The 27,474-nt window shown below is 42.8% G+C and overlaps 2 protein-coding genes across 5 annotated transcripts; one reads left to right on the top strand and one right to left on the bottom strand.

Moving 5' to 3' along the window:
- Positions 1-768: 768 nt before the first annotated feature.
- Positions 769-27,121, bottom strand: LOC124195915 (actin-associated protein FAM107A-like). 3 transcript variants are annotated; one of them, XM_046590583.1, is made up of 6 exons: positions 26,883-27,121; positions 26,624-26,714; positions 26,227-26,437; positions 2,276-2,519; positions 1,820-1,973; positions 769-1,525 (listed from the first exon to the last, which is right to left on the bottom strand). In XM_046590583.1, exons 4-6 carry the CDS (start codon positions 2,500-2,502, stop codon positions 1,400-1,402), a joined length of 507 nt encoding a protein of 168 aa, XP_046446539.1. In that variant the 5' UTR covers positions 2,503-2,519; positions 26,227-26,437; positions 26,624-26,714; positions 26,883-27,121; the 3' UTR covers positions 769-1,399. The 3 variants fall into 3 exon arrangements, with proteins under 3 accessions (XP_046446539.1, XP_046446537.1, XP_046446536.1); XM_046590581.1 differs by lacking the exons at positions 26,227-26,437; positions 26,624-26,714; positions 26,883-27,121 and adding an exon at positions 5,668-5,969; XM_046590580.1 differs by lacking the exons at positions 26,227-26,437; positions 26,624-26,714; positions 26,883-27,121 and adding an exon at positions 2,694-2,956.
- LOC124195914 lies at positions 18,520-26,976 on the top strand. Of its 2 annotated transcripts, XR_006875488.1 has the most exons (10): positions 18,741-19,204; positions 20,819-21,260; positions 21,422-21,519; positions 22,771-23,092; positions 23,304-23,467; positions 23,597-23,820; positions 23,910-24,096; positions 24,159-24,245; positions 24,383-24,682; positions 24,744-26,976. XR_006875488.1 is itself a non-coding variant. In XM_046590579.1 (9 exons), the coding sequence occupies exons 1-9, from the start codon at positions 19,120-19,122 to the stop codon at positions 24,583-24,585; spliced, it is 1,812 nt and encodes a 603-aa protein (XP_046446535.1). In that variant the 5' UTR covers positions 18,520-19,119; the 3' UTR covers positions 24,586-24,736. The 2 variants fall into 2 exon arrangements, 1 of the variants encoding a protein (XP_046446535.1); XM_046590579.1 differs by lacking the exon at positions 24,744-26,976 and having other exon boundaries at positions 18,520-19,204; positions 24,383-24,736.
- Positions 27,122-27,474: the final 353 nt, after the last annotated feature.

Here is a 27,474-nt window from a genome sequence, read left to right on the forward strand (position 1 = left end):
ATTGATCTTTCCTCGACGTTAGCCATTGCTTTGAAAAATTTCATATTCCCTTGTCGGTCGTTCTCTGTATAATTATTCCCGAATTGGCATTTTCGAGGACGTTGTTAGTTATTACTTGCCATATCCCACCAGTACCAAGACAAACTGTCGGGTAAGTTTTTTTTTTTAACGTTGGCGATCACTTTACTTGAAAAGGGCACAGCCTGGCAGTTTGATCTATGTTGTTTTCAACGAATATTGTTTGTCCATTTCAAACGGGACCCACTGGACGTAAAATAAACAATTCACTCAAGCACCGCCTGTAACCCATGTTCGGAGTAGGAACGCAAATTTAAAAGTCATGTTTGCTCCAGGACTCAAGTATATAAGCACTTGAAGGCCAAAATTTGGTACTTTACTCGTCGTGTTCTACTTCAGCCAGGAAAAAAATTATGTTGGCCGCCATCCCCCTCGACTTTCGGTGGTTTTTCGCGTAATTGTGTATAATTTCGGCTGACAATTCCTCATAAGGTACACACGTCTGTGCGTGATGCCCGCATCTATATATATATCAGGGCCATCGGATGCAACCACTAGAACACAACTCTCAAATGCAGTGACCCAATTCGCCGTTTCAGGGTTGTTTGTTTTCCACTTGTTTTGTCTTTATTCTACAGAATCTACACGCTCTCATTTCAGCGTATTTTCTATACGAACGAACGAGCCTTCACTTTCCCGGCCAACCCCCCGAATTTCTACGGAACGGCGCAAAAACAAAGTGCGCGCAACTTCATTGTGATTGTGTATTATACATAAAAAACTGAACTGAAATGAAAATGATGTACAAGATTATGATCGGTATACCGTAGTCATGCGTGAAAGCAGACTGCGTCGACATCGAGCGTAACGAAAAAGCGACAAGGGTAAATTAGATATGAATATGCAATAGGTCACAGTCAAGTTTTCATTCTGATCGCTAGCTGACAACATTGTAAAGCTAGAACAGAATTCCAAAGAGAACAAGTAAACTTCACATCAATTGCAAGATCACTCACACAACGGAGACTTGTGGATATAACACGAACGAGATTACACCGAAAAAAAGAGCGAAATTAAAGAGGACTGGAGAACTTAAAAAAAGAAAAGGAAAGAAATAGAGACAAATAGGGAGGGGGGAGATATTAAGAGGTTTGAAATGAAATACGATTGCAATATGAATTACGGGTGACTTTCAGATTTTTACACGATCAAGCCTTATCGATTAAAAATGAACTGATTTTTCTTCATCTTTTTCTCTTATATAATTTATCCTCTCCAGGTGTGGAGGGGTTAAAACGAAATTTTTCCAGTTTGCTAGTCTTATTTCTTCGTCTTGTTTTTTTTTTTTTTGTTTATTCCCTTAATGACCCGCACGAATCGCTCAAGGCATGGCTGCGGTACGTTCTACCCGTCCCCGCAGTTTGGCGTGCATCCGCAGAAACTCGTTGTTGGATTCTGGTGACATTGGCTGCTGCTTAGACTCGTTCGTGGTGAAACCGCGCTCCAGCTAAAATCAGAAAAAGGGACGATAACAGGAAAAATAGTATGTTTTTTTTAGAGTCAACGGATAGAAAATGTCCAAATGTCAAATGAATAGAAAAGCTTCTTTTTTCGTTAGAAATCAAACTGGAATAAAAGTGGTCGTCACTGAATACGTTATTGACGTTAACGTATCGAAGAAATTGACGACAAGTGACGAGTTTGCCCTTGTTTGGTGCGTTCGAATGGAAAACCCAAGATAATCAAGCGTCCATTCATATTTCGAAAGAATGCAATTGAGAATCAAAATCGGAATAAAGACCTCTTCAAGACGTTGAGCACGCTTTTCCAGCGTGATTTCCAGAGCTGAACGCGTAGACAAACGTTCCTTTTCAACTTCTTTCCTGCTCTGCACTTCTCGCTGTTTCTGCAAGGCTCGTTGCAGTTCACTTTTCTGATTCAGCACAGCTTTTCCTCTGAAAATTAGTTATCAGCATCAAAGTAAAAAAGAAAATCAACAAACAAGTTTAAGGAAATGGCACTACGCAACTACAGAAACAGAACACACAGTTCGTTAATCGCGTTAGCCACCGGTGACGCTGGGCAAGCGTTACGAGATTCGACCGGCAAGGTCTTCACCTATAGCGCCGCTCGTCATTTTCGGTTACAAATCGATAATAGACTTTTCGTCATCGGGATCGCTTAATTCAATTTGAAAACGCTTTTTTTTATGTTTTGTTTGGTTTGGCACGCATGAATGACGAATGAGACGACTCACGTTTTCTGGTGGAACGCGAGTTCACGGTGCAGGTCACGACGTTCCATCGAGGCGATGCAAGGATTGGGGGGCTTTCGTGGAACCACCAGGCCTTCCTTGTCCATGACGACGCCTCCGCCGCCCAAGCGTTCCTTCATATTCTCGTTGATGTTGTTGTTGTTGAAATTGTTGTAAATTCGTCGGTAGTTTGGTCTGTCGTCCTCATTGTAGTCCGGTTCGGGAATCATTCGGCCGCTTTTTTTATCTGCACAGAGAGGGAGACAGACACACACACAAGAGTGGAGCAAAACAGAAAATAACGGTTATTTGGGGCAAATCAGAGAGAACGTTCCACGAAAATTAAATTAAATGAACCAACTAAATCAACTTACAAACTAAGACACAGGAATGAATAATAAGCGAAAACTGCAATGAATACCATCTTTTCGACACTCGAAAAAAGCCACAATTTGCCAAATGGAACTTCGGCGTTTGTCCTTTTCCTGCTTGCGTGGCTGCTGCTGCTGATTCCACATGTCTGAACGTTGTTACAGTTGACTCCGAAATGAGCCAAATGACCGGTCATGACAAGTTTTCTAACTAGGCAACGACTAACAGGCTAACTCAAGCTTTTACCTGGCTCGCCATACGCACGGAGACAATGCAAAGCAAGAGCGCATCGCTCGGCGCATTCGTGCGCATAGAAAAGGCCTCAAATGAGCATCCTCCCTCTCCCTGTCCCTGTCTCTCTCTCTCTCAGTGGTGTGGCTTCGTAGCGTGACTGTCAAAAAGCGTCAACATCCGATGGAATAACGGATTAAAGAGGTCGCGGCACGCACACTTCGTACAGCATTTCCCTCTGAAAATCACGGCGCATTTAACCATTCTTTTTCAGCAAGTGATAAAATGGAAGAGGTGACCATTTAGAGAGGTTATGTCATTTTTAAACACAAAAGGCTAGATTGTACGCAATGACTACCTGAGCCAAACTATAAGCTAAAATCGATGAATTTTTCCAATATGGATGACCGGAAGAGTTAACGATCTCTTTTTTAAGTTTGTACACAGTATAGGTTCACAGGAATTGTTCATTAGAGCAAGAATCTATTAACTTTTTATTAAGGCATCAAGTTGATTAGAATTAACGATGTTTTTCCTTATTAAAAAAAAAAGTCTTTTGGCACCAGCACCAGCAACTGTTGGTAGTGACTTTAAAAGGGACTTTTATTTTTTCGCCGCACGCTATTTGTCGCTACCCGTAGCATCGACTCCAAGACCCGACAAACCGCTGTTGAAATAGAATTCTCAACAATCCACATCACGACCAGCAACCGAGGCAGAAGAGGACGCAAGGTGATAGCGCTGAGAGAAAAGAGACTCGAGAGAGAGTTTGGGTCCCCCCAACAGACTTTCTCCCTTTTCTTCTATACGCAACCCTCCCAAATTGAATGCAAAAGCTCTAAAGGAACCAGCTTCCTACCAATATGTTGTCATTCAAGACACTCTCCCCAACCAATTCCAGCTGTCAAGTTCCTGATCCTTGTCCAAGAGAAAATTCTGCATCAATAAGCGGTCATTCTCCTCTTGTTGTTGACTCAAAAAGAAAGGTAGATTTTTGACGTGATAGATGTCAGCAGCGACGTTGCGAGTATCAGTCAAAGATTTCCAATCATTTTCATTTATCGGCAGATCAGCTGTCGAGTTAAAATTTTTAGTTTTTTAAAGATTTTTGTTTTTGTTTTTTTAAGACTCGATCGCCTAGAGCGCTTGGAATGTGCCAGCCTGGCCATATGCGACACCATTGGACACTTTTATTCATTACGCATTCACGTCGCATATCACGACGGATATTAAATATCACAGTCCATCGAACTCTCGGCTGAAATTCCATTCGTTCACCGAATCGTGAGCGCATAGATATAAATATATAGTATTCGTTGTCCGGTTCAACCATTTCCCAGTCGGTCATCAACAACATTTTCTCCGTGTCCTCTTCTTATCGCTGGTGCGTCGGTTGGCAGGACGCGTGATTGAGCGGTCGGATCGGTCGAGTGCTATAGTCTCCAAATATTCATCCGGCGGTCAAGATTTCAAACTGGCCGGTTTTCCTCGACATGAAAAAGATGGCCTTCTCTCTGGAGAGTGAGAGAGAGAAGGAGATGCAAAGAGACTGGATGGGAACAAGACGATGATCGGGAATGATGGAAAATCACGCCTTTCTGGTTTTCTCAGACTCCTTCTTTTGGGTGCAAGTGTGAAATCACTTCAATTTCTCCCCTTGATTTATTGTCGCCGCTGTTGTTAGGGAAGAGCCCAGCAAGAAAAAAATCCACGTTGGGTATTTTAGCCTTGAAGAGTTCAGATATGGGACCATCACATTTATATATATGGAGCGGACGACAGTAGTTTTGTGTTTTATAAGAGTTTTCTTATTTCAATCCTTGTACGGATTAACTTGGATGGACGTATCGGTAGTATAGACGATAAAATCGAGGAATCTAAGCAAGCAAGCAAGCAGCCAAGCGCGATGGAAATTCGAGCTTCTTCTACTGAAACATTCGGTTTGTTTTGTTGCGCACGGAAAATTCAAAAAATCCTATTGACTTTCCCTTTCCATTTCGCTGAAACTTTCGTCGAGTTTCCAGTTATCGAGACAAATGCGACTGGATTTTTCTCGGGTCCTCGTTGGTGACCACACGAGTGAAAGCATATCTTTGGAGCAGAATAAAAAAACAAAACAAAAAAACTCGAGCGAAATGTTGCGGTGTCCAATCAGGAGAATAAAGAAACTCAACACACAACAGGTGAATAATTAAGGTATGCGTACACGAAATTGTCCGTGTCCCCACCCGACTTAAACAAACGAGTGAAAATCCCTTTCGATTTTTTTGTTTTGGGTTTTTATGCGTCAAACTTTCTCGGTTTTTTGCAATCAAAATGAAACGGAGAAAAAACAAAATCCTTTCGCTTGAAACAGCTGTTCGCAAATCCCCTTCACACAAGTTACAGACAGAAAGTCAGTGATCATGTTTCACGCTGAATTTTCGTCCTCACTTTTAACAGAGTTGCTAGGAATATACACGGCAAGTTGGAGGGTCAGCACTTGGATAGATTTCAAAAAAATTAAAAAAAGCTCTTATTGAATTGCCGCTAAAAGGGCGGCATTACATCAAAAAAGACATTTCGAAACAAGAAAAAGATTGAAATGCATAACGAATGCTGCATCCCAAAAGGCTGTTGGAAACCTTGGAAGCGTTTCAGATTCGTAGGTATAAAAATGGACCAAGAAAAAAACAAAAACAAAGTCGATACCAAAATGGACATCGAAAGGGAATGCGACAGACCAAAGTTTTCCTTTTCTAACTTCAAAAAATACGTAACGATTCACCGAGCGGATCCCATAGTTGTCTTACCTCGATTCTCCATGGTGCACATAATATCCCTTCAATGAATTCCGATTGTTCTCTCCTTTCTATTATCAAAGCAATACAATGGAGCACACGTTCACAAAGACTAGAGATACTATATATACTAGCACATGCACGACAAGAACACTGTGGGGTCCAATCAGTTATAGCGGTGGATTTAAAACTGGAATTGTTCGACGTCGAGAGTGAAAGTCGAAAACGACTCTCCGGCTAGAGACCTGTGAACCGAATGGCCACCGACTGTATCCGTACTTGTATTTGTGTGTTAGGCGGGCCAGCGGGCCACGCCAGTGAGAGAGAGAATATGGCTATAGACACCCAAGCTCAAGAGACCCCGCCCACCGTACGAATCTAAACAAACCCTCTCTTTCAAAGACCCCAAAGATTTCTCTCTTTCTCCTCAGCACTCTCTCGCATGATGATGGTGGTGGTGTATTTCTCTTCGTTGGAGGAGGAAAAAAAAATAGAGAGAGAAACCAAAACAAAAGGGAAAATAATAATCATAATAAAAAACGTATACTTTGCTAGGGCCTCTCTCTATTCGCCCTGTCGTCTTCGGAGATCTATGAATATAAGTATATACTACTACTACCTGGGCGCTTTTTTTTTTCTCCCAAGTTTCACTGGAATGTACCGACTGAGGATGGAAGAAAAACTTTAATGAGTTGGAGATAACTCGGAGGATGGAAGGAAGGAAAAAAAAACTCCCTCCAGTTTCTTTTGGGGGTTCCTTGTAATAGAAGAGATTCTTTTCTATGAGTTAGTGGATATATAGAGGGGGGGGGGGTTTACAGTCGGTCATTATCCAACAGACAGATGGAGGGGAGAGGGTAAAAGGAGGAGGTCAGAAAATAAAGAGGCGAAACGCAGCGGGGGGAAAGAGCTGAGACTTTTTTTTTTCTTCTCGTCTCGGTCAAAAGTGATTTTCGATTTTCCATCATCGACTTTCAAACTGCCCCCCCCCCCTCTCATGACCACTCACTGGGTCTGGAAGAGTGGAACAACCAAAACGAAAAAAAAAAAAACACAACAAAAAAACGCTATCACGTTCTTTTGTCTCGGTTCCGATCGACAACAGATTGTCCGTGTGTCACGAACGAGCGATCCCGAAACGGTAATTTCGACGTGGAAGGAAAAGAAACATAACAATTCACCTTTTTGGAAAGACAAAAAGAAAAGAAAAAAGAAAGAGAGTGAAATAGGGTACGCACTCCGTGGTAGTACCCCCCACTTCATTCCTATCTGGTCTTGCGTGACAATTATTTGTCAGCGGAACGCATCATTTAGAGTTTGATAATAGTACGTTATTTATCCCGCTGCTGCTGCTGGAGCTGGATGACGGGCTGAAGAAGTAATCACCCCGAAAGAAAAAGAAAAAAATGACGACGGCGGCGTTCGTGCGCACCGCTGCATCTCATACCACCATGTAATCAGCAGCAGGTATTACGTCGAGTGATTATCGGCAATTTTTCGACATTTCAATCGCGGGTTTTTTCTAAAGGAAAACAAACAAAACAAAAACAACCCAAAAGTTTGACTGATGACGCCAATGTTGGAAAGAGATAAAACACGGTCGGAAATCCGATCGCTGTTCGATATGTGTGTCACAACCGGAAATGGGTACAGCAGTGCAGTGTGTTGGTGGCGTAGAAACATTTTCCCCCCTTTTCTTTTCTAACGGAGGTGGCGACAGAGGGAGGTCCAGGTTTCCCAGCTCGGCCACAGTCCAAATAAACAGTATGCCCACATGCAAATTTATAAATATATCCGTCCAGTGGAGTGGGTGTTATATATACATGAGTCCGCTTTACATCCCCCCTCCTCAAACACTAATGGGTGAAATGAGTGAAGCAGAGTGCATGTCTGATGGAATGGTAAAAGAGTTTACACCTATTTAATGTAATAGACATAAACTCCCGTGTTGCGGCTGCCGATACCACCAACGTGAAAAAAAAAGTTTGACGACGCCCTACAGAAGCAGAGTGCTCAAAACATGTGGGGCGGTGTGTCTGTGTGTGTGTGCTATAAATGGGAGGATTAAAAACAAGATGCGTCACATCCAATCTCTCGCAGCCTGGAAATTCCCCCCGAAAAATAAACGCCATCCAGATGACGAGAGATAGATAGTCATAGCAAAAGAAATCTGCTTATCTCATCAACACGGGATAAATAAAAGGGTTGTTCTCTTTTGAGATTCGACAAAAACGACCCACGCCGTCGATTTCGACACATCCGTGCCGGAGTGATTGAACCCGGAGGAATGTCTCAAAATGATATGTATATGTCCGATACTTTGTTTCTACCTAATACTAGCTCTTATCTCTTCCTCAGTCGACTAAACAGTGTAAAATGTGTACGTGGGAGATTGCAACATCCGGCAAAAAGCCTTGGCAATTGCCACCGCGAGAAAGAAAAAAAAAATAAAATCAACGTCATCGATTCATCATCAACCGACCGCGGGGGAAGATCGTACCGTGACGACGACGGAACCCATCCGGGAGAGTGCGAACCGATGCGAATGGAGAAATCGAAACCGCCCACCGAAACTCTCGTTTTTTTTCGTTTTTCATTTCTCCTCTCAAAAATGTCCTGCGTTTCTCCGTAAAGTTTTGAGTTTTTAACCAGTGAAAAGAAAAGGGAAAACAATGCAAAAGACAGTCGTAGAAAACAAAATTTAGACTCCATCATCATAAAATGAAATAGAAAAGGCAGTAATTCTACGCCTTAACGAGATACTCAAAGAAGAGGAAGCCACCAATGATACATCCAAAAAAACCCATGTGATTTGTGTGCTTGTTTGCATTTTATTCACACGTCCTGCTTTTCTCTCTCCGACGGCATCTCTTTGCGCGCGTGAGAGCAGCCGTCCTCACCCCACCCAAAAGACTATAGAGCTTTTATTCTTCTGGTTTGTCTCGTGTTTTATTCGCCATTTTTACGGAGTTCTGACGCGGCTCATGGCATTTTTCAAAAGCGTTTTCTCTTCACGCGGGTCCATCCTACTTCTCGGGACCCCCTTTTAATAACGAACGATTCAAAAATACGAGAGAGTAAGGAAGAGACAAACCTCAAACAAGAAAAAGAAAAAAAACTCTCTCTCTCTCTTTTTCTCGTTAAATGGTCATGTTTTCCAATCATTTGCACCTGGTACCCAGAAAAATACGAAAAGAGAGAGAGAGAGAGAGAGGCTCGTGCCGGTGCTATGGATCTCATTCTTTTTGGGCCTTTCCTGTAGACACTTTCCAAAGACATTTTACCTAAATGATGTTTCTTTTTTCTCTCTCTCTTCTGGTCTTTGTCTTGTCATCTGCGGTCTTATATAATCTTCCATCATCCGTTTAGACTCTTATCGGTCCCTCCTTCATTTCCTTCTCTCTTTGACCAAGATAACCAAGACTAACAGCAAAGAGATTACGGACCGTGACTATGCACTTAAAGATGAAAAAAACATTTCAACAGATAATAACCATTTATTTTAACTAGTATAAACCAGAGTGTGTTTTCTTTCTAATTGGACACAAGTTTTGTATTTAAAAACAAGAGAGATAACAAGCAACAGCCAGAACTTTATCCGGGTTTGTTCTAAAATTCGTTATCACCGAAAATAGACTCAGCAGGGAATTTGAAAAAAAAGAGAACCTCCAAACAAGAAGATGGTGTAAATACAATTGTACAAATAATTGAAATAAAAACAAGCCTACAAAAATCCAGGTTTTGGGTCAAATCTACGCACGAGGCCTGCTGCACCACGCGCTCGCATCACGAGGAAAACTTCACGAGATTTTCCTCGACTGTTCGGCAAGACATTTCTATTCATTTGGTTTGTGTTTTTTTTTCTCCCTCCCGCTGTCGACTCCCCTCCTAGATACGTTCGAAATAAACAGGTCGTAACAGCCAGTCGAGGCTTAGTTTGCAGCCGCCATATTCAGCCGCCGTTTGTATGCGTGTGTGCGCCGCTCTTCTTTTTTTTTCTGCGAAACGAGGATGAACAACAACATACTGGCCGGGCACAATAGGCAAACGCACAAACGGTCACGCGCCTATCTTACGTGCCCGATTCACGCCGACGCTTCTCTTAGTTCCGCACCCATTGTTACGTCACCGTCACTTCGTGTATATTAAGCTCACGCACAAAAGTCAAGAGGCCTGACAGTCAGCAGTGCTTTAGCCATGGAATTCCATGGCTAAAGCACTGCTTGCTTTGGCACAAATCCCAAATCTTTAACAAAAAAAAAAAAAAAAAAAGATAAATACATTTTCTTCGGAAAAGTATAGACATTAATAACTGTCCGTTACTTCAATCTCGACGGGCGGGCCACTCATCGCGGGAGGTTTCGATTGTGGGCGAATTGGTCGAGATTGGTTCGCAACGGAAAAAACAACGCTGGCGAATTGTTCGAATTCGTTTCACAAAAGTAGAAAGCGCTCGACGGAAAAAACAAAAAATTCTACCTGTTTCCCTTCCACCGCGTTAAATGTAGCAAACCAAAATATAATTCTTTGATATGATGGAGTCACGGTTTGTAGGTGCCATAAAAAAAATAATAATAATACAAATAAGTAGTTTAACGGGGATTTCCATTGCTCCGCATCGACAAAAGAAGCAGGAGCCGGATCGACTGCGTATCTATACCTATATACACTTATTTCCGGTCTTCTTGTTTTTACGTCGATACTTTCCGACAATGTCGAAACGGTTTTTTCTCTACTCCAAATTCCGAGTCAAATAGAAAATTTCCAAGATTATATAGCACGAAAACAAATTATCTGCCCGTAAAAACTGTGTTATATGGTAGTACGTCTGTTGAAACAGATGCGCCAGACGTTCAAGTTCGGAGCAACAACAATATTAAAACAGCCCATGAGACCAGCACCCGTGGAGACTAAAATAATTTTCCAGTTTCTTAACAAATCTACCAAGATTCGCTGCCGGAGCTGCTGCGTATTTTTTTATTTTTCTTCCGCACACACACACATCCGCCGCGGTGCTGATTATATTTCGTTTGGCTCAAGACAAACAAAAATTCTCTGAAAAGTCGTCAGGTGGCGGTCGTCATGCCAGACGTGAAAAGCCCTGACGTTATTTAATAGCCCAAATTAAAAACCGAAATAAAAAAATGAGTTGGACCGTGAGAAGTTAACCTTGTGCGTGAAAAGGAAGATCACGCTCTCTTTCTCTCCACGCACACGGGACTTGAGGGATGAAGGGAAGGGAATGATCTCTCCATCTTCTCTCCTTCACTTGTCTTTTGTATTCGACTCGGGTTTGCTCGTGACAAGCAGCTCACAGACAGTCCGTGTCGTCGCAGGTGGCGTGCGTGCACACAGATGCGTTCGCTCTCCCGACAGATTTTTCTTTCTTTTTCTGTTCGGAAGCGGCGGCAATCTGTTGCTCTCTCGGAATAATTTAGTTCCAAGTCTCTGCCAATTTCAAACATTTCGTGAGCATGAAATAGTTATCGATGTAAAAAGATTTCATCCTGCCATGGACTGTGGCTCGTATTTTGAGAGAAATAAGCAGCCAGAACCGCCCGTTACGTTTTTTTACACACACAAGACATGAGGGCGCAACGGTCGGTCAGAGAATCTACAGTGGCACATGCGGGAGAACCAATCAGCGGCTCCCGAAAGCGATTGACTGACCGTGCGAGGCAAATAACTGGAGGAAGACCGTGAGTCCAACTCTATGGTAAATCATTGGCGAATAGACAGCGTGAAAACGTCATGCCGTCTTTTTCGTACATATCTCTCTAGGAGGAGGGCATAGCATCGTAGCAGTCTGAGCTATTTCGCCTCCTCAGACTAAACTTGGAACGCGCACTCCCGTTATAGTCCAGATCGCAGGTGTCAAGTTTGCCGAATAAGAGATAAAAAGTTGAAGAGAAAAAGAATATTCCGGTGGCCCTCGGGGCTAACAACTGGGTTATACAGCCACCACCATTCGACTGTAGTCGTGTTATTGACTATATGTTCTTTTGTTCTTCCATCTCGAAAGCAAAACACATCAGATTTACCGGTTCGTCTATCGTTGCATTTTGACTCCAGCTGCTCAAAAAAAAAATACGTCAGTGTGTACATCTTGTGTAAAAGTGAGGGGTTACCCTCCATTAGAGCCGGCCGCTACAATGACCTGCAGAGGAGATTCGCCTCCGGTTCTCTCAGACCAAATGGCGTGAGAGTATTACGTCGCGGATGTGTAGAAAGAAGACGCGCGGGAATGCCAGTGTGTGTGTGTGTGCGCGCGCTAGAAAGTCTGTGGTTTATTATGACGCCCGCCAAAAAGTTTACAACTGCGGGTGGGGGGAAAAAACAAGTTTTTGACGTGACTACTGCAATCATTTGCAGACGTCTATCAGAGCGTCGGTATGGAGAACGACGTCATTTGGGAAGTTCGGGACGGGAAATATTTCACGTGGGGGGGAGGAGTTCACCTTTTTGTTGGTCGCTTTTGTTTTTGTTGCCGTCGTTAAATAAATGTCCCGAATGGCGGACACAATGGGACGATATAGCAGTACGTACGTAGTAGCGGTTTGAGCAAACAAGTTCTACGATATCAAACGGATGGAAAAATAAGTTAAAATAAGAACACACGCGCACGACAGACGGTGCATCGATAGGCGCTCGTTTTTCAAATTCAATTAACGGAACCTCATTGTTTTCTCAGCAAAGGTTTTTTTCAAAAATTAGATCTCAGTTCAAAACTTCCGTTTGAAGTTGGGAAAATAAAGACACGGAAATTAAGAGACTTTTAGTCACACGTAGGTCATCAGGGCAGGTCATTCGGTCGTTCATATTCAAGACTTATTCCTTTTAGAAACAAATGTACACGCAACAATAAGAAAAACAAGGCGGACCAAAACCCCCCCAAAAAAAGAATTTCGGTAGCCGTTACGGTCGTTTGGGTTCGACATTCTGTGGCGAGGACACACAAAAAAAGGAGCTGGAAAGAATATCGCATTCATTGCACGATTCTCGATCCGTCTGTTTCCAACTAAAACGACGAGGAAGTAGAGAACAAAGACCGTATCGGATCGTTATCATCGGACATTATTTCAATTGTTTTTTTCTTCTTTTTACTTGAAATTTAAAGACCATTTCCCCTTCGATTGTGCAGCCCGTTCCTGTTTCGTCCATCTGCTGTTGGCCGGCTAGTTATAAGGCCGAAATAGCAGTAAAAATAAGGAGATAAACGCACAGAGAAAAAAGTACTACGCAGTTAGTAACAGACGAACAAAAATTTAAGTGTGGTCTTTTGTTGTTCTACAGGATTTTCAAACTCTTTTATCCCCCCTCCCCACCACCATTTTTCTCCTTCAGCGGCCAATTGACGCAACTGACAGTCCAGACAGTTTGATATTCAAGGTCGATAACGTTACATAAAAATGCAAATTTATGTATCTGATCTGTAAGAGCAGACGGTGTTGGGTAAGGGTAGGCTTCCCCGAAAGGAGAAACAGTTAAATAACGTTCCGGTTTTCTTTAGTAATTTTTTTTTAGCTTACCCTACCCGAGAATGTTTGCATCTTTCAAGTGAAAACTATTGCGAGAGGGGACGCCATGGGAATCTGGGATCCGGGATCCGCCTCTTTCTTTCTCTCTCCGAATGAAACATGTCCAAAATATTACAAAAAATAACAGAGACACTCGAGGCAGTCGAGAACTCTCACACCCATCGAAAAATTTGATAAAACATGGAGGCAGCAAGAGAAACAAAAAAATTGAATAAAAGAAAGAAACAGGTGAAAAAGGTGTGTAAGCGATTGGATCGCCAGATGCTGTGCGCTTTTAAAAAAAGCTTTTAACTAATAGCTACGACGGTTTTTTCGGGAATCAGTAGGGGGTAAAACGAAGGCAAAGAGAAATCTTTTTATTCATCTCTGTTTGCCGGTGCCAACAGCAGCAGAGCAGTAGCCACTGGGAAATACCGAGGGAATGAAGCTGGTCACGCTAGAGTAACTTCCTAGCACTAGGACGACATTTTATTTAAGAAAAATCTAGGTGTCCAGCAAATTTGAGAAGAGGAATTTTCTCCCTTATATAGACATAATGACTACTTATCTGCCCATACGCATCTTTAAGAAGAAAAAAAAAAACCCAAAATACTCGATGGGTTATTCCAACAAAGTAGAAAATGAAAAAAGAAAAAAACCCTGCAGAGAAATACGAATTCCCGACGAGTTGCTCGACGAAGCGTTTCAATTTCTACAACCTCGTTCAAACCATAAAAGAAAATGACCATCGGGATATTAAGAAAATTGCTTCGAGGAGAGAGTGAAATTAGAATTCGAAAAACATTTCCCCCGCATCTCCGGCGGGAATCGCGGGACCTGAGCGGTCAACAACAAGTAAAACAACAACAAAAAAATAAATAAATACGCCATTGATCATTTCTTGCCTCGGAGGAGAGAGAGAGAGAAAAAATGAAGGAATCCGTCATGACCGCCGTCAGCCAAATTTGAAATAGAAATTCGAGTCACTCCTTTTAGGACGCGCAAAATTCGACGTGGAAAACGCCCCTCGATGGTAAAATTATTCAAATTGCAACAAACGAAATCAGAACCTGTTTCTCTCTCTCGCATCGTATTACAACCGAAATCGTGACTCGCGAGTTCGGGACTATACGACTGTGTAGTCTATAGAAACACGATTTCAAAATCTAAGAAAAAAATAAATAAATTGTATCACTCTCACCTTTAGCCTTTGGAATGATCACGTAACTTGCAGGTGGTAACCCTCGGCGCGTTTGATTCTCCTTTGCAACTTATCAAAGAGACAAAAAACAAAGAATCTTTTTCCCAGTGCAGGTTTTTTTGTGTCCCCCGTCGCCAATTTGTGGTTATTCCGGTTGACACTGAGGCGTTGGTGATGAACGAATGAGAATGTTGCTTCCGCTGTCACACGAAGTCACGAATCAAAAGAACGCGGAACGTCGTACAACGGGGAAGATATATCAATGATAAAGAGCCGGCCCAGGTAGGGAGAGAGAGAGAGACAGATCAACACTGCTGTCTACCAAGAACGGTCCGTTCCGTCTGTCTTTTAGGATTCTACACTTGCTGTTCTCGCCAATGCCGAGGGGTGACTGAACCTCTCGTCCAAATAAAAAAAGCCCGTCCCAACGCACCTGAGAACCAATTTGTACCTCTCCTACTACCTGCCGGCAGCTAAAAAACCATTCTTTACCCATTCTTTCGCAACCAGCCAACCATCTAACAATACACAAAGAAAGAAAAAAACTAAAATAATATTTTCAGAATTTTTAAAAAAAGACAACGTTGCCGGTCTATCCTTCGCCACGCTCCGTGATGTCGATGCGAAAAAAAGGAGGAAAAAATTCCGTGCGGAAAGAAGAAGGAGAGAGAGAGAGAAGGGATCGTTTATAATTTAGCTCCGAGGCTCGTTCATGTAGTCATTTCTTTCGCCCAGAGCAGCAAATGAAGACGAAAACAAATTTTCGAGAGAGTGAACAACGACGTGAAAAAGGAGACGGCGAAGCAGGAAAAATCAAAACGAATCAACAACGAAAAGAAACTTGATGATGAGGATGACGGGAATCAAAGGAGGGAAACGCAACGGCAGAGAGTGATGGAGAGCTGGGAGGGGGCGATCAGGATACTGGTTGTTTTTGTATCCAATAACGCCAAGCTGTCTAACTGGGTTGATAAGTCGAACGGAAGTTCATTTCGCAGTCGTAATTCAATCACGATACGCGCGCGTAGTTTCTTCTTTCCCGGCCGCTGGCGCATTGCATTTTCTTTTTTTGGAGGGGGATAATATTTTTGTCTTCCGTTCCAAATATGGAATGGAGGCCATCTATCGAGTGCGAATCCAAATTCATCCGTCTTTCACGCAACCGATTTTTTAAAAAATAAAATGGGTCTTGGCTGTTGGGTTTAAACAAATGCGCGCTTTGAATAATTACAAACGAATATTGCGCAGCTATGACCAATGTGCCAAATTCGGTTTACAAGTCCCCCCAAAATTGTCTTTATTAGAATCAACAGATTTTACTCTGACCACTACCAGCACTTATTCGAGGCATTAGTGGTTACCAAAATTGAACGCGCAGTTATTTGGACTGACGGCGATTTATCAAAAAACCTAAATTGAACGAAATATAGGCCAATCTTAATTGGACGAGCCAAGAACTACTTTTTTCAAAGTATTCCTTATTTTTCGAGTCGTATTTAGTTACAGTGTTATATTTTTGTTTTTGAAAAAAGTTGAAGGGGAAATTTCATCATTCAATTGGGTTGGGCAAAATCTTTTACTGGCTGTTTTTATTACCGATTCCATTTGACACGCGCTCTTCACAAGTAAGTAAAATGATACACAGTCTGAGTCACATCCTTTCACTGCTGCTAATATCTTCCCCCAACTATTGCTTGTTAACGTAAGCGGAAGTCTCTTCAATGTCAGATACTTGTGTTTTCAATGCCTTTTTAATTGGATGAAAAGTGGAAAAATTTTTTAGAGCCACAAGCGGATATTTTAAATAGCTATATGGGCCGGCGGATTAGGATGTCGTGAAGTCGAACGATGTCGTCACCAGCCATTTATCAGACTGTGACGTGCCTGCTTGATCCCCCAAGCTGTCCTGTGCCCAGTTCAAATTACTCGGAGATTTTATTAAATTAATTTATCAACTCACATTACCTCCCCAAATATTCCGAGTCCAAGTATATTGGGTTTCAGTTAAAAGGTTCGGGTGTCTTCTGTTAGGAAATCGACTCTCTAAAATTCCGGAGATTAATGTCTATGTGGCATTAACCAACTCCGAGTGCATTAAACAAATGGGATACAGTCAATGGCTCAATGCCTTTTTCATAGTTTAAAGATAACAACAGCATCTTACTGGTCACCAGTTATTAATCGAATTCTGATTTAATTCCTGTTTTAGAAATGTAGGTTTTTGTAACAGGTTAGATTTAACCCGTTATAAGTCGTGTTAAGAGTGGCCTGAAGGAATAGAACAACTAATGGAGCGATCTAACGAATCCAGAAAACCCAACACATTGAAAATTCCCGCAGTTTTATTTGTTGTTGCGCATTGTTGGTATAGAAATGAAACCCTCTAATTCACCGCCGTCGTAAAAACTCGAACGATTATTATCCAGCTTGTAATTAATTTAATTTGCACGTGAGATGTTACACCAGCAAATGCTGTATTTTTCACAAATATCAGTTATTAAATTTGAAATAATTAAAGGTTACTCGAGGCACTTTAAATTGCGAGCTCCATCAATCGCCAGACCCGTAAACTGGACAATACAACAACAAAAAAATAAATCAAGAAAGAAAAATGCATCAGCGCCTGCGTCGGTTCCGCGCTACTTAAGCCAGCGGGAATTAGAATTGTTGAGTCAAATTTACTATCACGAATACACAAAAGAACGATATTACTCGAAGCAGGTACTCAAACGAAATCGACTTGTCAGTCACGTTACGCTCTACGCTAGCCCATATTTACCGAATCACCCGCAACAAAGAGATTATTCATTGAAATTATTCAAAAAAATCCATTACAACTATTTACCGGATCTGTTGATGCAGCCTTGGAAAGTACAGACCGATTCACTCCCAGTTTTCGAGGGTAAGTTTCAAATGACTCCCAGTCGGCAATAAATGGTTTATTTTTTTACATCCTGTCAGGAATCAACCAGACGTCCATCACAAACACGTATTTAGATTGTCTGGCGTTGATTGGCAAAAAGAAATGGTGCGCAAAAAAACCGCCAAAGAGAATAAGTAGCGAGGCCAACTTCAACACCTACTCAGTAGATGGCTAGACAACTCCATCATCCATCCGCCAATGCGTCGTACGGATCAAAGAATAAATACAATACAATAAAAAAAACACAAGCCAGTGATAGTAATATATGCGCGTGATGGACGTCGTCGTCGTCGTCGTACAGTGGAACGGCGCACTAGAGGTTTACGACCTTCGCATTCACGATTCTCAAAAGGAGCTATGAATCATGGGCGACTCGAAGGCAAAACGTCAGAAAAGAAAGAAGAAGAAAGGACGACGAGGAGGAAGAAATGATCCACGCACGAATCTACGATTCCCGACAAGAATAAACGCGCCCCGACGGTCATTTTGAATCGTCACGAGGGAAAAAAAAATAGAAAAGTAAAAGGAACAAACAAAAAAACAAGCGTCAGGAATGTTCGTCTCGCATTTTTTTACTTTTTTTCGGCTTTTGTTTTGCTAATCTCTCCGTTGTTTGGTTGTTGTTGTTGAGAGAAGGAACAATCTGAAATCGGCAGATCATGATTTTTGAACACGGTTGTTGTCAGGCGGCTGCTGCTGCCCACACGGGCGTGAAATTCCTTTACAACAAAAAAAAAGCGTTTGACTTTCGCCGTCAGTTTCGACCGTGAAAAAAAATTCAAATCGCTAACTAAACAAAAGAAACCATCTTCTTCTTAGAACTTAGAATTTTTCAAAAACCAGCGCAAAAACTTGCACAAAAGGTATTACATCGCCAAGGATATGTGGGGCCCTTTTTCTTCCCCCCGTTGAACGCGGACAAAGTCGTGTGTCAAAAGAATGATGATGAAAACACATGATGGGATGACTACTATACTTTCAAAGTTGTTTGGCTGATGTAACAGCCCGAATCGCTTTTTTTGGTGGTGCTACGTAAGACTAACATGCGGTTTCCCCCGGCGTTTTCCCACCTGTAATAATTGCTTTCCAACGTAGCCGAGGAGCTAGGCAAGTTCAAGATTCAAGAGAGTGAGAGAGGTCACGGACTAGCGGTTTTTTTTAAATAAATGAACATCAACAAGAAACCACATATATAATCATTACTTGGAAGAGATCCCGTGTTTGTGCTGTGCGTGTTGGGCCAGGGTCCGTTGTTATTTTTATTTTTTGCTTTTCCTCCACCATCTCCTGGGAGGATTCCAACGAGTTGGCCCTGTAACCGCACCATGACGGGTGTCTTGGATGTTGATTCCCCCCTCTTGCTGCTTGCGCCATCCGCCAACAGCAGCAGCAGCCAAGCAGCAGCAACAGGTTTTTGACCAGCGGCAAACAAACAAATCGCGTCAGTGCACTTCGTGGCTCGGCTTAGGCTTCCAGCATCTTTCCGTCTCTCTCGCTCTCGCAAACGGGCAGAGACCAACCACCAAACAACAACAACAACCTGGGGATCGCTGCACCCTGCAACTTTTCGTTTTTCAATAGCATCGGCAGATATTGTCCAAGCACCTGACTTCCAAGTGCTGATTTGTTCTTTCCCCCCTCTGGGCTCGTCTGGACAACGGGTAGCCTCGACTTTTGTGACTGGGGAACAGCGCAGTCATCGCCAGTCGGTTTCCAGGATCAGTACGGTTCAAAACCAATTCCGCATTCCATCGTATTTATTTTTTTTCGATTTTTCAAATCGGTTTTGCGACCAAATTGTGTTGACCAACGCTCGCAACAAGATGAGGTTCTTCTGGCTCGGCTGCTTCCTCTTCACCTTGTTGAGCAATTCGAGCAACGGAGGAATTCTACGCCAAACACTCGGAGGTAAACCACACGGCGTTTTAATTCAAATACAGCCATTCAAAACAGTTCCTGTAATAATCGTTTATCTCGATTGGGAATTGATGAGGAATCAACGACACTTTCCCCGTTCCGATCGCCCAACAGAGGCCCCCAAGGTTGAGAAGCCAGCACTCAGCTTGAGAGAATTTATTGAAATTTCTTTATTTTTTAACCAAAATGCTTTCGTCTTATTCAGAGGCCCTGGTCGAAAAAAAAAAAATACCTGAGCCTTTTACCCTTTTAGATCTACAAGATTCGATAAGAAAAAAAAATACCTTCAGTCGTAAAATACGTATACGCTGTGTACATTATATACTGGGTATATGTTTGTTTTTTTCTCGAATTTTGTATGGGTTCTTCTTATAGATATACCTACGTGCGTTTTGGGGTTTCTGGTTTTCCTGATAATATTTTTGGATTTGTTTTGTCGTCGGAAAGTCGGCGACGATCGTCATCGCGTGACGTCAGTAAGGACCTTGCCCGCGGGACGGTCGCGGTTCCGCACCGTGAGGCAAGAAAAAAACAAGCAATCGAAATCCGAGTCGTACGTGTTTTTGTAGCGTGTGTGTGCTGTGTTGTTTGCTGGGTACGATTCTCCGTTCCCATGTCCTCTTTGGCATTCCACCATTGGAAAAGCGGGGCCCGGCCCCACTACTATTCCCAACTCCCTTGCACGCGCCGTGCCTGAATAAATGCGCAATAACGGGCTCGTCAGGAGAGTTGAGGATGTCAGGGTGGGCAATGGGAGAACGGCACGAAGTCAGGCCCAGCACCAACTCTCGTTCTCTTTCGACAGATTATTGTCGTGAATTTCTCGTAAACTTTCCCAATCATCAAGATAGCGCGCAAAAAGAGTTGGAGAACGTCGCCGCCGACGACGACCATCACGTTCCAGCTAGCTCCGTCCCATCCGTCAAGTCTTTACATAGTTGATTTTGAATCTTTTCTTTTCTTTTCTTGGGTTTGAGTTGTATTCGCTTTTCAACACGTCCTTGATTATAGATTCGTCAATTTCACGGGCGCAGCAGCAGCAGCACAACAGCGACTAGACGACTGGCGCCCAATCCGTTTGGTTTTGTTTTTTTATTTCATTTTCTCGCCGCCCATCGCCGTTTAAAATTTCGGGCCGACAAAAAAAAAAATCGACACAACAATTTGACGCCACATTCTTTCGCCGCCGCCTTGTCCATCGATCAATATTTATGATCGTTTCGGGGAAGAAAAAAGAAAAACCACAAGAAATAAAGAAAGAAACCCTACATAACCATAACTTATCCAAGGTCTAAGGTTCTAATGAGGTCGACTCGCGAGCAGCCAAAAGCGCGTATGATTTATTAGCGTTAACTATCACAGATTATACGACGATTTCGATCCGAACGCAATGGGCTGTTAAATTGCCCGAAAAAATGTTCTGTTGTTGGGGTCCGCGCTCGGCTATCTAGAGGGACGAAGGCTGACAACCGACAAAGTGGTTCCGTCCGGAAGACCGAAGATCTTCTCGTTAATTACACGTTTCTTTTCTTTTGGCTTTTCGGTGAACGGTCGTTACCGCTCACGGTTTAACGTTTCAATTACGATCTTTCTTTTTTTTTAAAGAACCTGAAGGACCACCTGTGGGAGAGTCCGGATTCCAGCTGAATAAGAGGTCGGAACCGCAGCCACCTTCAACTCATGGCATCAACATCAAAGCGCCGGCCCCACCGCCGCCCGGTGAAGGACCGCAACCGCCAGCCGCACCGGATCCTTATTTGTTGGAAATATTTGAAAAAAGTCCAGAGACGTTTCCGGCCGCCTACATCCAGTGGCAGGAGCAGCAGCAACAAGAGCAAGGACAGGACAACGAAAGAGAAGGACGATCGGCGAATAGCAAAAGAATTACCTACGATCAATTTGTGACAGCCGCCGTCGTCGCCCGTTTGGATCTCCAGCGCTCAGTTTACACCATGTTCGCACCGTCCGACGCTTATTTGAACAGCCTCGGCGTTTCGCTATCAGCCGTGGCTCTCAAAGACCCCGAATGTGTCGGCCAAATCGTGCGGTAAGTGCCAGCTAATAGTCCGTGGCTTTTGGCCGTACGCAGCTAATATCTATATGGTTGCTTGCTTTCTTGTGTGTCTAAAACGGCTATCGTTGGCACAGAGACCAGCTCTTTAGCTAAAGAGGAGATTACAGTTTGACGGAATTGTTTTATGTCAACAGATCTCACACCGTCCTCGGTCGAGTGACGCTCTCTGACAGGATGGAAGACGTGGCCATGTCACTAGAGGACTCACCCGTGTTCATCTGCGCCAAAGAAGGTAATATTATTAGCTCTGACTTTATACAGCGGCGATATGGCCTACGCCAGCCTCTATCGCTCTGTGTGATAGAGTGCTTTCTCTATCCATCGATAGAGTCCGAAATAACATTTATATAGTCTCCTTTTGAAACGAAGCTTCGCACGCGGGAAAGTGGGATTTGAGCTCCTTATGCGTACCATCAACGATGATGGGCTACAATCGACTGAATTAGCCAAAGAAACCCACAGACTTCTTCTTCTTCGTTGACCCTGTGTTTTTTTTTCCTTTTTGTAGACACATGAAAAGCTTCGCTCAATCTTCATACGGCCGACCTTTTTTTTCTCTCTTTTTTAATATCGTGAAATGCTACTTCGTTTTTATTCTATACCGAAATATGGCATAGAGTTATATAGCGCCCCGTAGCCTCGGCTATCGTCTAGAGTCGTAGGATGAGATAGTCGACGTGAAAGAGAGTTTATATACATATTTTTTTTTTTTTTTTCTGGCTGACTTCCAAGGTTTGTGTCTACTATTCAATGCGAGAAAAAGTCGACGCCGTTCAACATAAATAAATAAATAAATAATCGTCCAAAATTCAAGGAGCAGTCGACCTCCCCTTGTACATGCAACGCTCCTTAAAGTTTTTCTTTTCCTTCCCATCAAAAGTCAAGAAACCAACACCACTACAGGCTCTAAAAAAGCAAAAAAAAAAGGCAGAGGAATTACGTGTCAACCGAGTGTGTTTTTTACACGCTGTGATTATATCCTTAATCAGTTCGTAGAAAGAAAAAGAAAAAAAAGAACCTCCAAGGTGAATTTTGGCAGAGCTCTTCAATAAGTTTTAGACGACACTGAAGACTTGGCAGGTGACGGTTGGCATTAGCGGAGCGCTCCTTCTCTGCTCCAGTCACAGTAAACCGTCATCAAATTATGCGAAAAACTAAACACAAGCTCAGACAAGAAGGCAAAAGCGGTGGATGCTGATGGTTCACTGGGGACGCACATCCATTTGTGAACAGGGAACAAAAGAAGAAAAAGGTTTCCCCTTGTTCTTTCAAACAACAATGCCAAAATTTAGCTACCAAAATGGCCTAAACCGCAATTTTGTCGTGATGCTTTCCCCCCAGAATGTGTGTTTGCCTTTGTGTTCTCATTGTGTAATACTCGCATGACTGATGATGACGCAAGTCGTATCTTCTCGCTTGTTTTGTGCATTCCCTCACGGTACACTACGGTCCAAATGAAAACGAACAAACAAAACAAAAACAGCCAACGGGGTGGAAGTGTTGCGAGCCAACATTGAAACCGATTACGGAGTCGTGCACATCATCGACGGCCTGATGGATCGTCCTCGCTTGATGGATTTCTGCCCGTCTCTGAGACAGCGGTTATCGTCCCCCGAAGGCCAGCAGCAGCAGCAGCAGCCAGTCGAAAACGTTATAACCAATCACAGTATTAGCCTCCGAAAAGTGTCCGACCAAGATCTGCTGGCCAGTTTGCAGTACGACCCGTCCAACGAAATCGACCACAACGCATTCGATGTCGTCGTCGTGCCGTTCCCCAAAGAGACATACCCTTCACCGGAGGCCAAGTATGGAAGAAAAACCATAGTTTTTTCACATTTTTCTCTTTCAACAGCAAAAACAGACGTCAACACCAAATCCCGAATTGGCGTATAAAAATAATGGACCATCATCCGACTAACCATTCATTTTCTTTATTTTTTTTCTTTTCTCGGCGGATCTATACAAAAACCGACCCAACCCAACGCAACACACCAAAAAACGAATATAAATATCCAGCATTCCGCTGGAGCTGTTAGTCAACATCGACAACTTCGCGCACGCTGTGAAACTAACTTGGCAAACCGAGGACAATGTAATAGCCACTCTGCAGAGTTTGGGAGCGTCGACATTTCTGGCGCTGCTGGAGCGCAGCGGCTTGATGGATACGCTCACCCGTCAAGGTGATCGAGTTAGACGTTAGAGAGCGTTAGAGAAGTTTCTCTTTTTTGGTTGTTGTTGTTGTTTCTTTCCGTTGTGTTGTCGCCCTCCCTATCCGCGCGTTCACAAACGACCAAATTCTCGTTCTAAAGGCCCGTGGACGGTGTTCGCACCTGATAACGAGGCGTGGCAGGCGCTGCCGAAGGAGATCTTCGACCATATTGTCAGCGACCCGGTTCTGCTCAGACAAATCCTCACCTACCACGTCGTCCAGGCCAATGCGACCAGGGTGCAGCTCATCAACGACGAGAAGCTGCCGTCGCTCTACGATAGCCGACCCATCCACATCAATTTCTACACGGACGGATGGGCCAGCGTGAGTAGAGTCTCCTAATCGCTTCTTATTATTCCAATCAAGAGAGTCTATATAATAAGTTCCGATTCTTTTGAATATTTCGTCAATAGTGGTACACTGCTTCTGGCAGCCAGATATCGGACCTGGATGAACTGGCGTCTAATGGAGTCGTTCACGTCGTCAAGTCCGTTCTTCTTCCGCCTCTGGGTGATTTCTACTCGGTTGTCAAATGGACGCCGGCTTTACAAACAGCTTTTTCGATGTTGGAGAGCGTCTCCAATCCTGCTTTTACCAACAGTAATTTAACAATCCTATTCAAACGAATGATAAAAGTTCATTCAATTTTACTTCCGAAATAGATTCCGTATCTTTGACGGCTTTCCTACCGGTCGATAGCCCAGTGCTGGACGCTTTACTAGTCGGCTCAAGCCCGTCTGATGTAGCAGGTGAGTCCCCCCCCCCCTTTTTCCTTTCGTTCACCTTGCTTTTCTGACCTAGAACCGCTAATTTTATTTTTAAATCTTTTCTTTCTTTTTTCTTTTTCTGTTAAAAAAAAAAAAACAAAAAAACAAATTCCATTCAGACATATTGAGGCGCCATGTCGTTCGCGGCACATGGTTCACTTCGGGCTTGATTGATGGCGATCGCTTGTTCACCTTCGACGATCAGGTCCTGACAGTGCGCCGCGACGCGGATTGTGTAGGAATCAACGGAGCCTGCATCGCCGTTCGAGACATCACCTTGACCAATGGCGTTCTGCACGTCGTCGACAATCTAATACTATGAAAAATCTGATCGATAGCGTGATCGCTTTTTCGATTGTAGGCCACCTATTACCGTGTGGCTCTAAGCCACGTTTGTGCTTTCCGTGTCGCTCATGCAGGTTATTTGACATGATACGTTCTTTTTTTAAATAAATTTATTATTATTTCTCACACTGGCAGGTCGCTTTTCTTTTAAGTCCAAATAGTCGGCTGATTTTCAAAATGATTGAATTGGATAGAAAAAAAAACATCAAAAGTATCGGACGAGCGCTCCGAGCGCTATATACTCTGATTTGAATGTGTGTTACGCAAGTTGATGTGTACCCGTTTCCGCGCGCAACTTGACCGTCGGGCTTTCCATTCGGTTCAACTGACTGTGAGTAACGCAAAGTTTTCGCTTGGGCAGAAATGATCAATTTCAAAAAGGAACAAAAGACTTGGACCGTGCTCTTTTCATCCGCCACGTCCTAGTCGATTATTTAAGAAACAAGCGGGAGCAGTGGTGCACGCAGGCGAGTTGATTGCATAGTGAAGCGCACTATCGCGATTGGCGAAGAATATTACAAAAATATGCACTGGCGCAATATCCATCCAGCAGCAGTTCAATAATAAAAAAACAAAACAAAAAACAAAAAACAAAAAAAAAAAGACTTGTGAAGCAAAGTGAAGCTGTACAATTTCTTTATGAGTCGCCTGGTGGGAGATTTAAATTCAAGGAGGGACCTTCGGCTCTATATGGAATTTCGCTGTCGTGAAATCGGCAATAACCTGCTTGTATACACACGGCCAGCAGACTTTCCATTTAAACTCATCTTTTTTGAAAATAGGATGAACAAGAAACAAAACAAAATATTTATGCAGACTTTCCTTCTGCGCAAAAGGCTGAAATCTTAAACAACAAGCTAACAGTTTAAGTATAGAGAAACCAAATTTGTGTCTATATGGGTTTGTTTTTTTCGCATCGCGTGCCACTGGCAGTTTATTATACATTTCACCGCGTGATGATTGCCATACGAGGAGGTGCCGGTGTGGCGGCAGGTCCCCCTTGGTCATAAACATTAACTGTTTGCACTTTGCTTGAAGTGTTTAAAGTTAAAATATTCTTGAATTTGGTTGTTCGCCCACAGACAAAGTTGTGAGGTACAAAAAACAAAAACAGGCCTGATCTGTATTCATTTGACAAATACAAAACGTCGATGTCAAACTGGGACAACTCGCTAGAAAAGAACAAAGAAGACGACACCGGTAAAAGTAAGTTGGCGACCGCGGTCGTGAATTAAAAGAGAAGGTATACGCTAAATAACCAGGAGGTGCCTGTGCCCGTGTGGCGGCAGATTCCTTTTGGTCATCGAAATGTTCTCGTTGCACTTTGCTTGAAGTGTCAAGTGTTCAAAGTTAAAAGAATCGGATTGTTTACCCACAAGACAAAGTTGTGAGATACGAAAAAACAAAACCGGGCCTGATCTGCAGTCGTTTTACAAATACTGTATAAGCAACCACTTCCATTGGTTTTTTAATGGACCCTAACTGAGTCAACAAAAACGGCAAGAGAAAACAATTCCAGATAATCGCCTAGCTCAGGGATAATCGTATACTATCTAACGATTTATAACCGACACCACCAAACAGTCAAAAAGGAAGGACAGAGATAAATGTTTCCTACCTTTATGCACGGGAAATACAGCCAGGCATCCACAAGTGCTCCGTTTGCTGAAAAGTTGAATCCACCAGGCGAGAAAAAGGTTGTCCTGGATCCTCGTGTCGCACACACATAGGTGTGCACGAGAACAAAGGGTATTTAAAGAAAAGGGAAGAAGAGATTCGTAACTCGTCGAGAATCGGTTGTTTTTACCATCTAACAGGGTGTTGTTTATCTGAAGAAATAAAAAAAAATGGGTTACGAAACATATTTGCAGAAACAACAATAATAAGTAAATAAAAATTTGAAAATGAGACAGTGACAAACATTAATTGTTAAAAAACAGGAGAATTTGAGTTTCCCATGTAACATCTAGCAGGTCACATGGTCACAAGTAAATGAAAGTAACGAAAATCATTACCCAAGTGATGATTCTGAGATTGCTGTTGATGAAAGGTCAATACCAGAACAAAAAAGTTCTGTTGTTACGATGGCTGGCTCAGGCCTCAAATCTGCAAAAAGGAGAAAATTACATATTAGTGCAAACAAACTGTCGTGCATTGACAGGGGGCATACATAACACATGCTAGTCAGGAACTAACATTTCACATGAACAGGTTTAACTCTGGTTTAGCTCGAATAATCATTCTATTTGTAATCTACCTGCTGCTTTTATTTACCTGCTAAACATCATGGAATGTGCATTAAGAGATTCTATGAACACGCGACTCAGGACTCACGACACAGCGACACACTCTCGTCCAGAGTTGACTCTTGACACGATGATTTTTGTAATTTTATTTCTTGTGCTAATTTTCTTGCAGCCACGTACCAAAAAAATGATCGTTCCATTTTATTATTTGTAATCTTCGTCAGTTTTCCAAAAACCAACTCAATCTCATGGGCCAACGCCAACTTTTCAACAAAGAGAAAGCAGACGACACTTATCTTCTAATTAGACAACTAAATAAGATATCGATTAAAATCCCCTCCCCCTAAATCCAAACCGCTCAAATAAACGGCAAAAGCGGTTTTCTCACCCGTGCTTGACATCCGCTGAACGGATCAGGATTATTTAAGTATCTAATCTAACAGCTCGTCTCATCAAGTTACACTGAGGCACTGAGCCCCCCTACCACAGTCAAGATAAAAGTAAAGATTTGCACGAAACCCGCAGATAATTAGTATTACACCGCCACAATGAGACCCTCATAGGACCCTTATTTAAAAAGCCAAGAGGGAAAAGTGTGACTAATCTGGCGGAATAATCTT

This window comes from Daphnia pulex, chromosome 6, assembly GCF_021134715.1.
Source record: "Daphnia pulex isolate KAP4 chromosome 6, ASM2113471v1".
Taxonomy (NCBI): Eukaryota; Metazoa; Arthropoda; class Branchiopoda; order Diplostraca; family Daphniidae; genus Daphnia; species Daphnia pulex.